Source organism: Phyllopteryx taeniolatus, chromosome 11 (assembly GCF_024500385.1).
Source record: "Phyllopteryx taeniolatus isolate TA_2022b chromosome 11, UOR_Ptae_1.2, whole genome shotgun sequence".
NCBI lineage: Eukaryota > Metazoa > Chordata > Actinopteri > Syngnathiformes > Syngnathidae > Phyllopteryx > Phyllopteryx taeniolatus.
In genome coordinates, this window is record NC_084512.1 from 27,844,809 (window position 1) to 27,861,540 (window position 16,732).

General features: G+C 42.0%; 2 protein-coding genes and 1 long non-coding RNA gene across 9 annotated transcripts; 2 read left to right on the forward strand and 1 right to left on the reverse strand.

The window, feature by feature from the left end:
• Positions 1–401: 401 nt before the first annotated feature.
• On the forward strand, positions 402–4,576 carry LOC133486248 (cytochrome c). Of its 2 annotated transcripts, none has more exons than XM_061791125.1 (3): positions 402–560; positions 2,578–2,752; positions 3,801–4,576. In XM_061791125.1, the coding sequence occupies exons 2-3, from the start codon at positions 2,584–2,586 to the stop codon at positions 3,944–3,946; spliced, it is 315 nt and encodes a 104-aa protein (XP_061647109.1). In that variant the 5' UTR covers positions 402–560; positions 2,578–2,583; the 3' UTR covers positions 3,947–4,576. The 2 variants fall into 2 exon arrangements, with proteins under 2 accessions (XP_061647109.1, XP_061647108.1); XM_061791124.1 differs by having other exon boundaries at positions 415–570.
• A 5,207-nt stretch (positions 4,577–9,783) lies between these two features.
• Positions 9,784–14,139, forward strand: LOC133486247 (gamma-synuclein-like). Of its 6 annotated transcripts, none has more exons than XM_061791120.1 (7): positions 9,784–9,917; positions 11,131–11,172; positions 11,513–11,640; positions 11,980–12,012; positions 13,423–13,479; positions 13,610–13,645; positions 13,720–14,139. In XM_061791120.1, the coding sequence occupies exons 1-5, from the start codon at positions 9,797–9,799 to the stop codon at positions 13,477–13,479; spliced, it is 381 nt and encodes a 126-aa protein (XP_061647104.1). In that variant the 5' UTR covers positions 9,784–9,796; the 3' UTR covers positions 13,610–13,645; positions 13,720–14,139. The 6 variants fall into 6 exon arrangements, with proteins under 6 accessions (XP_061647104.1, XP_061647102.1, XP_061647103.1 ...); XM_061791118.1 differs by having other exon boundaries at positions 13,744–14,139; XM_061791119.1 differs by lacking the exon at positions 13,610–13,645 and having other exon boundaries at positions 13,744–14,139.
• LOC133486249 (uncharacterized) lies at positions 9,912–15,157 on the reverse strand. Its single transcript, XR_009790970.1, has 3 exons — positions 14,390–15,157; positions 10,455–10,543; positions 9,912–10,251 (listed from the first exon to the last, which is right to left on the reverse strand). It is a non-coding gene; the product is annotated as an uncharacterized LOC133486249 (long non-coding RNA).
• Positions 15,158–16,732: the final 1,575 nt, after the last annotated feature.

Consider the following 16,732-nt stretch of genomic DNA (forward strand, 5'->3'; position numbering starts at 1 on the left):
TTGTAATGCATGTTAAATTGTAAACATAATAATTCATGGACACCCTGTAATTAGTTTACCAGATCAACTAAAATAAATAAATCGTTTTGTTTTTTTAATCATAACAGCTTGACGTAACATCTAGAAATGTATTACGAGTGCAGTAGTTACATAGGAGGAAGAGGGACGTCACGTCCATGTCTGAAAACGTCTTAACACCTTTTCACTCCTCCTCTCTACCCTCCCCTCGCTTCTTCAAGGTCAAACAAACACTCAAAAGCTTACATCGAAAGTCAAAGCACAAACACAGCACACCTACGACTTTCCATCTTGATTTTATCTCGGATTGACCACGAATGTGTGCCGCTTGTCAAATACTCGAGACCATAAGAAATTACTCGCGTTGAAACGAGACGCGGCTCGAATACGGCGGGTGACGTAACCACCGTCACATGATCGGATGACGCCATAAGCCTGCACCGTAACTAGCGGAGTGACCTTCTGTGCGACCGCCACAACGCGTCGGTGTCTCGCAGTGGAGAGGAACCACGAAGGAGCCATTTCAACTGAGCACAGTTAAGGTAACTACAGGTAAGCACATCACATTCGGGTTTATTGCGCTCAATAAACTGTGTTTAATTATGTTGAAAATTGTGGCGAATGAACGTGAACTGCCACGGTGGTGGGAACATTATGATAGCTTTCGTTGGTATTTTCGAGTGGATTATGGCCATTTTTTGCTTTAAAAAGTGTTCTTTTTTTTTTTTTTTAAAAAGATGTTTATTATACCGGTCAACATTCCTTACAAGTGTGGCGAGTGTCTGCTTTAGAGGGACGCCGACCTCCTTCAAGCATCCTTGGGAGCCGGCTGCGGGCGACATGAGCCTACCGCTTCCTTGGCTTTCTAGAACATTAAACTCATTGGCGGAAAATAAAATAAAAAGTACAGCAAGACATTTGAGTCAAATGTGAAGTCTGGGCTTAAAAAAAAATAGGGAGGGGGGAGACTTATTCACCCGGGCGCCATGTTAACGGTCATCCTTGAGCTAACTGCACTGCTTGGTAGCTGCCAAGGATGTACAATGAAATGCGATACGTGAGTTAAAGTTCACCACCGGTCCGCTAAGAGCATTAATTGCGCCCCATTTAGTGCATTAAAGGTGCCCACCTATTAGCCCGTTAATACACTCCCTACTACCGGGGAGGCTAATGCTAACTAGCTTTGGAGCTAACCGGCCGATTAGTAAAAGGGGGCGAAGGCTAAAGCTAAGCTAACGCATTTGAACGCCGTTTCGTGGCTCTTTTGACCTCGAGCGGGAAGTCGCGTCGTGACGTGTACAATGGTGACGTCACGTTTGCGCTGAAGACCGCGTGTAATGTAATAGGAGCATGCCCGGTGCTGGTTACCTTAACGACCTTCACTCACTGTAGCACTGCAGAGGACAGAGAGGAGGAAGGAGAGAAGGTTATTGCTTTTAAGGTCTGACCCCCTAATATTATACTTTTACGCTGACCATCTTGAGGACTGGAAACGTGCATTTGGGCAGTAATATTTCATCTCCAAGGACTTGGGCTTTGGAACTGGCGGGTCACTTGAGTAGCGCTGAAGAAAAATGTGAAATACTATACTGGTCAAGTGTCTCGATACTGAAACGAGACCGTGGCAAGAACTTAAAACTGGAGTGAATACAGTCTCATTTCAGATGAAATTATAAAAAAATATATACACTACTCTCAAAAGGGTTCAGGATGAACCTAAACGCACTTAACGGGTGCACTTAATTTGAAATCACATGCTGTCCAACTGTTGAATGGTCCAGTACTTTATTGCACCATTTGCTGCTCGACAACAAGGAGCTGAACGACTAAATTCACCACAGGTTTTTAAGTCGTGAAAATATTCTAGCTATGCCTTTCTGAGGGAAGTGGCCGATGCTCTTAGTACAAGCTTAGTGTCATCAGCATGTTGCTACAGAGAGACTGGAAGAGCCACAGAAAGGCATGGAAGTTGATGTCATTGCGTCAAAGACCTGAAGAAGAAGAAGAATCATCTTTTATTGTCATGAACATGCATGCATGCACACGAAATTTGTTCTCTGCATTTAACCCATCACAGTGAACACATACACATGTTAGTGGAACACACTGGAGCAGGGGGCAGCTGAAGCGCCCGGGGAGCATTTCGGGGTATCAGTGTCTTGCTCAAGGACACCACAGCCGTGAGTCCGGGGGATGTTGGCGGATGGTCCAGTCGGGGTTTTGAACCTAGGTCCCCCACGGTGGCAGGTGATGATCTTAACCATTGGGCCACGGCTGCCCATTGGGCCACGGCTGCCCAATGCCCAACGGCTGTTGTGAATGTTTACCGTTCGCCCCTTGTTGTCGAACAGCACGTCGTCCAAAAAGTAATGAAACGTTCAACAGGTTAATAGTCCTGACTCATGCCAGATTCAAAGTTCTAATTATTTTCATGCCCAAGTATACCAGAGTATAACCTACATGCGTCACAAATATACAGCAGAATGGGAGTTGAATTTCCCCTTAAGGTATTATGAGTATAATAGTTAATTATTTGTATTTTTCTCTCTCTGGTTCCAGCTGACAATGGGCGACGTGGCTAAAGGCAAGAAGGTGTTCGTGCAGAAGTGCGCGCAGTGCCACACCGTGGAGGAGGGGGGCAAGCACAAGGTGGGGCCCAACCTCTGGGGTCTGTTCGGCCGCAAGACGGGCCAGGCGGACGGCTTCTCGTACACGGACGCCAACAAGAGCAAAGGTCGGTCCAAGTGGAGTTAAAAAAAAAAAAATCCTGTGCTAACTTTGAATTTACAACCCCGATGACGTTCGCTGTGTGTTGACAACATTTAAAGGTCAAAATCCTCTGTGACGTTCACGCGAAACGATTCCAATATCTCACACGATGCGTTCGTGTGCTCCTTTTTATAAATGCTTTTACAGGTCTATCACCACGCAAAAACAGCCAGTCTTAATTTTTAATAACAATATTGTAGCGTGAAGGTGGTTCTCTTAACACTTCCTTAAAAAACAATGATAGGTTTTTCTCCGGAACCTATTGTCACCGAAAAAAAAATTTTCAGCCCTTTCTGAAACACGCCAACATGCCGCAAGATGGTGCCAAAGCCCAGTGTCATAGGAAAGTAGTACATTGCCAAGGATCGATGTTGGAGTGATGCATCTCCACTGAGAGATCATCTTTGTATGTCAGGGAGGAGCCAAGTTTAGCCCGGGTTGTTAGTGGACGTTGCGGCAAGTCTGCATGTACACATGCACTTGTGGTGCATTAAAAAAATAATAATAATTATGCTCAAATCATTTGTCAGCCATTTATTTTTAAAGGGTAACTAAACTATTAAAGTAGGCAATTGTACACATTTTAAGGGGGTGGGTAATTCATTGTTTTTTGCTGTTCATATTGTTCTAGTTCTAATAAAACACCTGATCTTAACTTTTAAAGACAAAGGCCTAGCGTGAACTGTTGCACTAGTTTTAAAAAAGTTAATGACTGTTGGTAGCGAAATGTAAACGGCGATCAAAACAGTCTTGACTACCTTTTTGATAATATTTGACGTGACATCGCTTCCCGTGTGTATTCGTCTCGAACACCCCTCGTCGACGCGGCGCCCTCACAAGACACCAAAAGGCAAACAGAGCTCATCTTTTGGCCCCGTGAGGTGCACTGGCATCATGTGATATCATACATGTGAATGACAAATCAAATGTGTTAAAAGTTGGTTGCATAACTTAATTAAATTGACATGAGTGAGGCATGAAATTGCAACATTTGTTCGTGTGCGTGTTGTCAGGAATCGTGTGGGGCGAGGACACCTTGATGGTGTACCTGGAGAACCCCAAGAAGTACATCCCGGGCACCAAAATGATCTTCGCCGGCATCAAGAAGAAGGGCGAGCGCCAGGACCTGATAGCTTACCTCAAATCGGCCACATCATGAAGTGCACGTCCGTGTATTTAACATTTTATTTTGGTTTTACTCCTTCAAATTCACACGCTAAAAACGTCACGTGTTGAGTCATTTGAACACATGCTGACGAGAGGCACAGACGTGTGTGACTTCTTGTTGGCTCTCGAGCATGTGGCCAAAGCAGTATTTGGAAATAGACATTTATAAACATACTCAAATCATTTCGTAGTTGGTCCTCAACATCATCTCTGTAGAGTTACCAACAATTATTTTTCTCGTGTTTCGATTTTAAAAAAAATGTCCTGTTGTTGTTTAAAAAAAACAAAAAGCAGCAGCCCCTCCTCTCCGCCACGGTTCAAAATCATTCAAAATGAGGTGCACTGAAACGGAGAAATGAAAATATACAAAACGTGCACGCACGTAGAAGGAAGAAGGCTGTATTGTTATTTACCTGGTTTCACAGGCCGGAAAGAGTTTTAACTTATTTTACTGCCACATACGTGACCGTCTGTCTGTCAAATGTTCCCGAGTGGCTGCTGAACACGCAACGGAATACTGTATGTACATGGAAATAACCGTGTTGTCGTACGTGGTCGTCATGTCGACAACAACACGGCTGAAGGATTATCTATTAAACACAAAAACGTCCACAAATAAGAACTTGGCTGTTGTCTATTTTTAGCAGGGTGGGCTGATAATTGACCCCCCCCTCCCCCCCACCACCACTCCAGTGGCTTCAAAGCGCATCCCTGCTGACATGCACTGCTTACACTAACAATATGGCTGCAAACAAGAAGGACCTAGTTTGCAAAATAATAATAATGATGAAAATAATAAAGCAAATCCCTAAAGTTGAAAAAAAAAAAAAAAACTTGTTTTGAATGGTATTGTCATTTGCTTTTTCTACAATAGGAAAAGAAAGAATCAATGCTCAGAAATCAGATTTTTGTGGAAAATAAATAGATTTTAGTTTGCCGCCCAGTGCAATTGAGTAGTCCAGTTTGTTTGCTGTCGCATGCACGTAGTAGGTTAAAGTTCATCTGAGCTTGACAATCTCCGCTATTTAACTCGGCCGAACAAGCATTTACATGATCAAAAGTCCTTTTCTCCCTGAAATTGTTGAAATAAAATGTGTTTATCCATTTTTTTGTATTCTCATTAAATAATTGGTGTATTATAAATTAAATACAAATAGTAAAATATTTACATTTTATTTTTGGTATGGTATTACAGAATTGGTTAATTTAAGATGAAACATTTTTACATATGCACTTAACATTTTTCTATTTCAATTATTTGGTAAAATAACATTTCCTTCTAAATTTATGTATTGTATGAAGTAATTGGTTCATTATAACTGAAATACGACTAATTTACTCACGTTAAACGTAAGGATGAATGATTAAAAACAATACTGGTGCAAATCTCAGTACAATATGGCAGATTATTTATTCATTTTAGTGCTCAGATCATTTTCCATTAACCACGAAATACTTTACAGAAGGCCAATTCCTGCCCAATTTCTGTATTTAAAATAATTTTGAATTTTTGCTGTCAGCTTATAATCATTCGTCATGCTATTGTAAATAATTAGAATACACAAGTTGATTTTTTTTTTTTGTACCTCATCTAAAAATGATCTGGCCCATCTGTCCGTTTTGACTAGCAAATGTGGCGCTGAGCACCAAAGTGTTAAAAACTTGCAAAATGTATTTGGCTGGATGGGCCACGTAGTGCTGCAGTTCAACGTTTGTCCACAAGAGGTCGATGTCGTGCAGATAATCACCACTGAGTGTGCGGCGTTTACGATGGCACTCTCAATTAGCACCGCCCTTACTTGATTGTTTTATATTTATCAGGTTTTTTTCTTGCAAATATTTACTGTAGTGATGACTTTATATTAATGATAGATTACGACACGTAAAGGTGTGGATTAGTAGTACATTTCATATTTGTACAATTTTAGTAGATGGAGTTTGCTTCAACAGTAATCATTCTAATTTAATCTGAACCTTCAAATTGGGTTTATAGACATGTTTGCGGTTTCATACAAGCGTAAATCATAACTTTCACCAATTGATTCTCTTGTTGATCCTGCAGTACATTGTATGGCGCCCCCTACCCTGTCCAACATGTTTCCATTGAATTACAGAATACAAAATAAAGTCAATAAACAGTCCAGGGGGGCATCAAGGAATCCATAATACGAAATTCGTTTGTGCTTAGTCAGTGTCTCAGTGCTTGGTGGTTGTTGGTAAAAAAAGAAAAACTGAGATTTTTGCCTCTTCGCCGCCTAAGTGCTTGTGTGTCTGGGACTGTTGCCATGGCGACCAGTGTGAACTCTGAAACATTCAAATGGCCAAACAAGCCTTTTCTTCTTCTTCTTCTTCTGACGTCTGCTCCACTTTTTGTTTGAGGGGGCAAGTCACGTTATTGTGCATTCAGCTTCAAATGATTGTGTTGTTGCTTGCCTAGTTTGACCAGGTCTGTTTTTTTTTAATTATCGTTTGTATTCATGTAAAAAAAATTGATTGACAAAAAAAACAAAACAACTCTGGCATTATGTCAGGATCTTGGGGCAGTCTTGTAGGATCTGATGTTTTTAGTGATTTTTATTTATTGAAAATGACATTGAAATCTTGAGGCAGTTTGATAAGAACTGATGTCTGCCGCCCCCCCCCCTCCCCCCATGTATTTATTTTAAAATGAGTTTAAAATATCAAGGCAGTATTTTTTAAATGCCTTTTTTGTTCATAAAAAATTACATTAAAATCTTGAAGCACTTTAACCCAATCTGATCTTTTTTTAAATTAAAATATGGATGCACTCGATCTGATTTTATTCTTTAATTTAGAGTAAATGTTCCCTCACCACATGAATCTATTAATCCAGAAACTGTCCCCAGAAAGCAATTTTTAAAAGATGCTTTGTTAATTTTATTTAAATTCAATTAAAATCTTTTCGGGACAGAATTTGATGTTGATATTTTTGAACACATTTTAATTAATTAGATACAAAGTATATTATAATCATTTTTTGACTGGATTTTACATTTTATTACTTAATTTTACCATTATTTCCCCTCATGATGAATGAATCCCTTTGCCTTCATGCAGCAGATTTCTTAGACAAAATTATTTCTTATTTAAATTTCGTAGGAATCATTTTCATTTCTTGAGCTAAATTAAAATGTAATTTCAAATACTCTCCATATGAAAGCGAAGTTTGGTGTCATATTGACTTAAAAAAAAAAATCCAATCATCAGTGCAAGCTGGTGTCAAAAAGAGTTCAGGAGCATTCTGGTGCTGATGAAAAACAAAAATGTTACAAAGACGTGTGACACCAATTAGCAAGCAGAAGGTGCATTCCTTGTAAAGATGATTGAGTGCAACACACGCACGCACGCACGCATACACAAATACGATAAAGTGCTTGTCAAATTTGTCACCAGCTTGAAAAAAAATAGCCTCAAAAAAAAAAAAAACCTAGATTGAAGATAAATTTCATCATCAAGCCACTTTCAATTCCGTGTCATGTGACTACTTTTTCAAGGTGACCCGAGTGAGCAAAACTGTTTACAGCACAGACGGCGAGTTTTATAATATCATTTTTGTCATCGCCATTTCTCATTAAGTGTTCTAATGAATAATCCAGTTTTTGCTTTCAAAATCTCTCCTTTATTTTTTTCCCAATCGTGGATCAGAAATTCCAATATGAACCGAATCTCGACTTTGTGTCTCGTGGTGCAGCGTGGTGTCAGGATTTGCCGATCGTTTTGAATATTCGCCATGAAGAAAATCGTCGGGTAGCCCGCAGAGACGTTTGGGGGGGACATTTTTTTTTTGGGATGCACTCCTGCTTGGGAATTGGCCCAAATGAGCGCCAATCCCAAGCAGACTTTTCTTCGCGATTTACTTCCACGAGCAAACGTCTTGGCTTGCAGGAAGCACCATGTTTGGCTTTGAGCCATTTCAAAAGCTAAAACATCAGAACGTCGCACTAAGCTGACATTGGAATTGCCTCGCATGTCTTAAATTGCTGCCTACTGACAGATTATTATTATTATTTTTTTTTATTATTATTGATCACTGCAGCTCTCATTTCCACGGTAACCTCAGGCAGAGCGGCCATGATGATGATGATGATGCAGCAGGAGGAGACGGTGGCTAAAAATAGAGCAGCCAATCAGAGGACGGCTAAATGTGCCGAGTCACACTCAGGTTCCCGTCTGGAGGATGACTTCCGTCTCTCCCGTGGTCCCTTGCGGCCATTTTCGTGCTTCCCCGCACTCCCGGCTGCATTTCTTTTTTCCCCTTTTAATCTCCGCATAAGGTCAGAGACTTTTAGATGTTCTACACACCTGGCCTTACTGGTTTTTATTATTATTATTACATCATGTTTGTGAGTTTATTTTTTCCCACAAGACAACATTTACAACGTTTATTAACATTATCGTGAATGCAACAATCCCCCGGTGGCCATTTTTGTAGTTCCCTCCACTGATCTAGATCTGTATTGAGCGCCACTATCTGCTCGACGCTTTGTCATAGCTCGTCATTTATGTTCAGTCGTCTTTCATGTTACCGTATCTGCTTTATTTCGTAGTCAGTGTTTCCTCTGGTTTCAGAAGTTTAGTTTATATTAGCAAGTTGTTACTTTTTTTTTTTTTTTTTTTCCTAACTGTAAAATCTCCTGTTATTTTTCACAATTTGTGCCCGAAATGCCCAGAATGTCCTTTTTCAAGATAGTCCAGTTGGTCTTTTACACCTGGCTCTTGAAACGAACATATTTCTCCTCAATGTGACGTGTAAATAAACTTTGCTCCGATTGGCTTGCTTAACTTCCCCAACTTGAATTTGGAAAACAGCTTGGCTCTGATCGGTCCATATCACAGCGCCGACTAGCGTCAAGAGTTAGCTTGTCGGTCCCCTAATGAGGAACATGATCTGAGAAGAGGCGTAGGTGAAACTAAAACATTTGAACTGAACCTGCAGCGACAATCATCGCTGGCGACACCGCAGTTACATTCCAAATTAGAAATACAGTTAATACATATGTATACTTTGTAGACTGTATTTGCACGGCTTGAGGCTCGCTCGAAACCCGGAAATTCCGTGTTGCGGTTGAGCTGTTTTGAGTGGGCGGGCACATGAATATTAATTGGCCAAACCCCGTCGCGCATTGCAAATTCCTGTCGTTTGCGAGCGGTTTTGGTGTTCGCTCGACAAACCGCGTAGATGTCAAACTGAAGCAGGTTACAGGTTTTTTTTTTTACCAGTTATGCATAAAACGGATGGAAAGGGACCTTGAATTAACCAGCTGCAATATTATGCACGCCTGCACCGTATCATATGATGCGGTACAAGATAATGTCATTTATGAATATGATCATCATTGGCCTTCTCAATAACGTTAAAAACGTTTCAAAATCAGTGGTGCAGTCCAGTCCTCTGCACTGCCATCACGACTTGTGACTTTTTTTTTTTTTTGCAGTTAAATGTCATCCAATAGAAGGGCTCCTTTTCCCTGAGGGGGCGTGGCCGCATCCGCTGCCAGTCTGTCGCTTTTGAGAACAAATCAAGTTTTTGTTTGAAATTAACTTTGAAACAAAGTGCCAGTGAAAGGGAAGTGGAAAATGTGGACATGAATGAAAAGCTTCCTCTCTCTTTGCTGGTCCCCCCCCCCCCCCCCCTCTCCATTTGGAACCAATGTTCCTCCTTCCTCTGCAGCACAATTCTCTCTCGCTCTCCCTCCCATGTTGGCGTCGCCCCGCTCTCCCTCACCTCCTCCCCTCTTCCTCCCTCCTCCTCCTCCTCCATTAGCAGGACGAGCAGGCGAGGACGGGACAGCCGAGGCAGCACAAGAAGCAGCAAAGCATCATGGATGTTCTGAAGAAGGGGTTCTCCATCGCCAAGGACGGCGTCGTGGCCGCCGCAGAGAAGACCAAAGCTGGCGTGGAGGAGGCCGCCGCCAAGACCAAGGAGGGGGTCATGTATGTCGGTGAGCAGGGGGAGGCCACATGTTCATTCGTAATGATGATGATGACTGTCAATGAGTGCATCTGGTTTCAAAGGAAAGAATATTGACATTTTTTTTAAATTTATTTTTTTTCTTTTTTTAAATGAAGAGCACCAGGGAAGATGAAGCTGCTCGCATTCCCTAAACAAAATTATTTGCCTGTGGATGAAGGACAGAGACGCAGGTCACGCAGAGTACGTGGTGGAAGGTTCCGGGCCTGACGGGACGGGGGAGGGCGGGGCCGAGACGGAGAGGAAGAACAGGCGGCGGTCTGGGTGTGGCTCGGATCGATTCTTCCGCTTGTGATAGCCGAAGCCTTTACGGTGCAAATACAAACAAACCGGGATGCAACTCCAAGTTAGTGTTTTAGAAAAATACTGCAGCGGTTTCAAACTCAACTTATCCAAGGGGATGCCGGAGAGAGTCCGGGCCGCATCAAGTATTCCACAAAAAGTACAACTAATCCATCCAGCTATCCATTTGTGCCCCCGCTACCTATACCGTGGATTTTGAACTTACGGTTGGGCCTTCAGATACGAGCTGTCATCGGGACGTCTTGTTGACGGGCGACTCGACTCGCTTCACAACAAGGAGCCGTTTGGAAAATACTGAAACAAAAAACAAAAAACGGTTGACGTTTACTGGCAAATGAAACATAAAACAAAGAATGACACGTTTTGTATTTAAAACCAGCATAACGTTGCCCTCAAGTCCACTAGCTTCAAGCTAACATAATGGGAAAATGCCATAGCTGGGCTAATGAATAGCATCTCTGTGGCGGTCATATAACACTTTACGCAAGGGGCATTTAAGCGCAAGCAGTGGCGCAACACATGTAGACAGACAGTATAACAATACTCACAGGCGAAAAACAACTAATCTTACCGCAATTTACCGAGGAGTTGGGCCCGTCTCCACGTAGATCTACTATACTGCCCCCATGTGGCCAAGACATGGACACGAGAAGGAACGATGCCGTTTCATTCTTTACATTTGATTTAATTACTATTATATGTGATGTAACTATAATAATATTATTATTATCATCTTATAACCCCTTATTTGATGACGTGCTAACTTCTTCCTGTTTTTCTGCATTTATTTTTTTTTAATTTTGGCTCACACGTGCGGTTCACGAAGTCGTCCTAAATTCCACATACGCGCGCTCATCTTGTGCTTAACGTGTTATTTCCAGGAAACAAGACGATGGAGGGCGTGGTGACCGGCGTCAACACAGGTGCGAAAACAGAATCATTCACTCATTTCGCACTCCCTCATCACTGTCGCGGAAAATGTCCACCGCAAATCCCGAGATAGCGGTGAGGAAGTAAGGGGAATGAGCTGAAAGACTCCGAGGGCAGCAACTGCGTTCGGAATCGTTCCGCTCATTACTATAGTGGTAGCAAACGGTAGGATTCCAGTTGACAAATAGAAACGCTCATGGCAGTGAAGGAGTTAAGGGATAACTGACACTCCGTACACATTTGACCAAATGTCCAACTCGCTATACAGCGGCTCGGGAGTGATTCCCAACACAGGCGAACGCACGACATTCCAACTTCCTGGTGTCCTTCCAGTGTCCCAGAAGACGAGCGAGCAGGCCAACATCGTGGCCGACACCACCATTTCCGGGGCCAACGAGGTTGCCCAGGCAACGGTGGACAGCGTGGAGAACGCCGCCTTATCCACTGGATTCGTCACTGTGGTGAGCGATGTCATCTTGGGACAATTTTTTGCAATTGCTGTTTTTCTTTTAAAAAAAAGGAAAAGTAGATTTATTCACTACTGTGAACTGGGGGTTGAACCGATTAATCGACTTAACCACTGTGCAACGTTTAACGCTTTAAGTCGAGCTAAGTTTAGCCTGGGTTGTCTTCCGGTGGATTATTATTATTTTTTTTAAGTTTAAATCAAATCATTTGTATGCCTTTTTTTTTTTTAATGCAAGATGACGTTGAAATTATATCAAGATCACGCTGTAGTTTGTGGTATACTTTTCCCACATTTATAATTGTCTTGGTTTGTGTTTGTCTGGACCGGATAGAAACAGGAGGAGGCGGTACCGGCGACCGAGGAGGTGCCTGATTGGTTGGATGGATGACTGACAGATTGCATGGCACGAGTCTCTCACAGCTCGCAAATTCTGCCGCTGCCGCTTATTAATGCTTTTGCGCCATAACGGCATTAGTTGTAGTAGTTGCAAGTAATGTTTTAATATTCTTTTCCAGTTGGCGGGTGTATTTGAAGTTCGACTTATCATTTTTGTAATGTTCGCAGCATGTGACGACCGACGTCAGTCTTCTTCTAACCACGACTAATCTAGTTTCTCCTCCAACTAACCCTCTCGGTTTCCCCCGTGTCATCGTCACTTTCGTTACGACTTGAATATGAATAATGGCGCCGCCATTCAAATGTTCTCCCATTCACTGACGCCCACGTCACTCACCAGGTCAGGCCCCGCCTTACAAAAAACAAAACACACATTCAAAGTCACAAGGTACTACAGTGGAGAACGTGAGGACGGCGACCCCGAGTGGAAAAATAAAATAAAATAATTGTACCTGCAGCTCACATGCAAATTTTGTATTGGTTTTGTTTAATAGCCTAATGCAAAATCTAATTGTATCTGATTAATCAGTAGAAGACTTCATTCATTCATTTTCCATAGCACTTATCCTCGCTCGGGGCGTGGGCAGTCAAAGACTTGATTCTAAAAAACATTTTTGTTTTGTAGGGGTCACGCAAAGGGACACCTCAAAACTGGTTCAGTAGTATCCTTCCGAATGTTCTTGCTCGACTCCGCATCATGAAATTCGCTAGCCCCATTTCTCACGAGAAGGGCTCGAGAAGCCATGCCGGAAAGACACAGGAAGGCTGCCATTTTGGTTTGAAGTGCTCATTTTAGCCATTTGCGGGGATTACGCAGCGGCAAACTTGTCCTTGAGATTTTGTCCGTCTGTTACCAAATTGAAAGCACGCATGCTAGACAGACGGGTGACACTAAATTGTGACAAATTAAAACTAGGAACCACAGAAAAAAAACGGAAACTTTAAGCTTCCAAAGCCAGTTTGCTTATATTCTGTCTCCTATTATAGTCAGAGCTCTGATTTTTAATTCAATACATTAACTTTCGGAACTTTCACGCACGTGCCAATTATTTTAAAAGCGACTCTCTTCAGTTGATTTGGGCCATTTTTAGCGGTCCTTCAAAGACAAACTTGTCCTGGAGATTTTGCCCGACCTGCACAGTATATTACACAGATCCCAAATTGTGAAACGTTTTAGTTTTCGATTAACTTTGACACACAAAACTCTTAACAAAGCCAGTGCTAGAGGCAGGGACAACTACGTCACCACCACCAAACCGCTGAAACGAAGGACAGAGTTTCTTTGTTTTGGGTGAAAGGCGGTTATGACTATCCAGTAAATGTCAGCGCGACAAGATGGTGGCGGTCATGTGACGTGGGTGCTCCCTATCTCCCACAGACTGACGCTCCAAAATCCCAAGATGGTGGAGAACGCACCGAACAAGCTGCTCAGTAGGTGAGTAAACAAATGTTGTGCGTCACATTTCGTTAGCCTATTAGCATAATGGCCCAAGTTATTTTTAACTTACTGTCACTATCATAAAAAAAAATAAAACATTTAATATTTCTTTTTGTTTGTTTGTTAGATTTTCCCATTATCTCGGTCACGGGAATCCACAAAGGTTGAATCGATTTCCGAAAAATAAAATTAATTAATTGGGCAATTGCGCGATGAAGCTAACGATTTATATGCTAGTTTTGTCTCTTTTGCTTCCTTTAGCGTCACGTTCGCCAGTCAGCAGTCACTTCCTGTTTCTCCCCGTCCAATGAGGAGAAAGAAGACCAAGCCCCGCCTTTCCCCTTGTGTTGTCATGGCTACACTTGCTCAGCATTCCCGCCCTCACGCCACGCAGCTCTCGGCTGATTGGTCGGTGTGTCGTGTGACGTCACTCAGGCGCAACTCTGCTGCCTCAAGCGTTCAATCGCAGGGCTGCAAGTCAGAAACGCAGCCGATGCCCTTTACCGTGCATGTCGCTTTGCCAACAACACACACAACATTCATTCATCACTAAACACTCTTAACACACTTACCTGCAGTCTCTGTCTCTGATATTAACCGAGCTTCACTGCTACTTTTATAAAACGATAGAAAGGAAATAAAGATACCTCAAACATCGGACTGTGCTCATTTTATTTGGAATTTTACACTACAAAAATTTCAGGAGGAACTTAAAAGGCACTCATAGCCTTTTCACGTGAACCGAATTTAAATTCATAGCGAAAATATGCAAGTAATTGGTGTCCCTGTGAAAGGTTTGCAATTGCCTATGGATGCCACAAGATGGCAGCACAGCACTTTTTCCCCTATTGGACAACGCTATGGCCTGACGAAAGGAAGCAGCAGATGTCCGGGCGCCTAATCTCACCCGATCTTGGAGGTGAACATGCCGGATGTGGAGGTCCTGAGCCGGTGCGGTTGTGAGGCCGGTCGGATGGACTGCCAAATGGTCTGGAACGCCTTTGGAGACGGTTTATGGTAGAGAAATGAACACGGTGGACAATCCGGCAGTCAGCATGCCAATTGCACGCGCCCTCAGTACTTGCGACATCTGTGGCATTGTGCCGTGCTGTGTGATAAAACTGGCCTTTCATTGCGGTCAGCCTATGGCACACCTGCGCAATAATCATGCGGCCTAATCAGCATCTTGATATGCCACACCTGTGATTATCTCGACAAAGGAGAAATGCTCACTAACACAGATTGCCGAAAAGGTTTGAGACCAAAAACATAAGTGTTGTGTGTTCATATGTTTGTTCAGTATACATTCTTGGTAGCCAGATGGCGCCAAAGCAATATTTATGACCAATGGCTTCTTAGCATTAATAGCAAATAAGCGAGGATTGGTTCCCCAAATAAAATCCGGAAATATGCAAATTTGGAATTAGTTGCAATTATGATGGGTTTCACTGTCGTTTACATCTAGGAGGAATCGCACACACTACAAGAAACTTTTTCCTGTTTTAGTCATAGTAAATATTTATTCCAGTCCAGACCTTCGATATTGAATCACTGTGATTTGTAATTGATTTAGTGTTTGGTGTTCCACTTAGCGCACTGACACATTTGCACACACGCATTCTTTGATGTGGCGAACATACAAATGATGATAATAAAGAAATAATAATAATAAATATTGCGGCAAATGCAGCACGAGTGAGAAATGCAATCATGGATAAATGACTTACGATTTGAGATTATTCTTGATGGCTGATTGCATTACAAAAGGGTCCACCCCAAATAGCTCCAGATCACTTATGACGCTAACACTGTAGCGCCCCCATGCTGTCATTTCGTAGCATCGCTAGTGGCTGTCCTAAACAGCCAAAGGTAGCCTACTGGAATCACCAAATGTCACTAGTTATAATTACAATGATATAAGAAATACTTTGATAAATTCATTGACTAGTTACACTATTACATTTTCAACAGGGCAACTTATAATTGTAACCAACTATTTTCCCAACAGTGATTGCGAAGCAGGCACAGTTTGTCTAAGTGGTGTACCCGTATGAAACTTCCGCTTAGCTTCCGTGCACGTTTGTGTTTTTGTTTTTTGTTTTTGCAACCGAACACACACGTCGGGTGGACTTGTTAACTCAATGTGCTTTACATGATTCAAATCATTTTAAAAACACACAAAGAAAAAACAGCTTATAAACATTTATAACAAAGAGCGTAAAATAAGGGCATAATTAAATGTTAACTTCTGTTGGCAACTTCTTCCATTTGTGTGCAGCATGACGGCTAAATGCTGTTTTGGACTGTTTGACCCGATCGGGTCTGTAGACCTCGAGCCCAACTGGCTTCATATGCCATTAGCATTTCTTTCACATATTCAGGATCCAAACCGTTTAGTGATTTGTAGACCAGTAGCAGAGCTTTAAAATCTATTCAAAAGCTGACTGTCTACTATTAGGAAAACGATCATTAAAAGGAGCAACGCAACAACGTGGCAAATGAAGAGCCACAAAAAGAAACTACTAGTTAAACAAACAAAAAAAAACAATCCCACATTAACCCTTTCACCAACGTCCATAAAAAGATTCTAGCAATATTTTCTGGAAAACTTTAAATTCATCTTTAATATTACCGAAAAAATGAGGAATACTCCTTCCAATAGGTCCTATATGCAATTACAGCTTGGATACATTTGAGTGAGCTTGTAATTATTTTCTCGCATTGTCTAAAAAATATCCAGACTTTCAATCTTGAGGCGACATAATGCCACACGGCTCCCGCAGAATGAGAATTACTCTCTACAGCACTTCTGTCTGAGAAGTTTATAGATTTGTTTGCGAGCTATTTTCAACACTTTAAATTGGTTATTGATATGTGCAAAAAAAAATAAAAAGTTTTCAAAAAAATATTGACATTTTTCATGATAGTCAATGTTTTTTAGATGTTGATGTAATGTTCTACTTTGACAGAGGTCCAATGTTAATTTGCATTGTTGCTACTAAATGAACGCGTACTCATCCGTTACATTGTTTTCCCATCCGTCCATCCATCTTCTTCCGCTTATCCGAGGTCGGGTCGCGGGGGGCAGCAGCTTTAGCAGGGACGCCCCAGACTTCCCTCTCCCCAGCCACTTCCTCCAGCTCTTCCGGGGTTGTTTTTATATATTCTAATTAAGGTATATAGTGGACCCGCGCTATTCGTGGGGGATAGGCACTGGGCCGGACTGCGATTAGTGAAAATCTGCGGATAG

Excerpts from the sequence above, each read along its gene's own strand:
- LOC133486248 (XM_061791125.1), top strand. The coding sequence starts at position 2,584 with ATGGGCGACGTGGCTAAAGGCAAGAAGGTGTTCGTGCAGAAGTGCGCG. Across the intron at positions 2,753-3,800 it reads GGACGCCAACAAGAGCAAAG|GAATCGTGTGGGGCGAGGAC; the intron begins GTCGGTCCAAGT and ends GCGTGTTGTCAG.
- LOC133486247 (XM_061791120.1), top strand. The coding sequence starts at position 9,797 with ATGGATGTTCTGAAGAAGGGGTTCTCCATCGCCAAGGACGGCGTCGTG. Across the intron at positions 9,918-11,130 it reads GGAGGGGGTCATGTATGTCG|GAAACAAGACGATGGAGGGC; the intron begins GTGAGCAGGGGG and ends TGTTATTTCCAG. Across the intron at positions 11,641-11,979 it reads CCACTGGATTCGTCACTGTG|AAACAGGAGGAGGCGGTACC; the intron begins GTGAGCGATGTC and ends TGGACCGGATAG.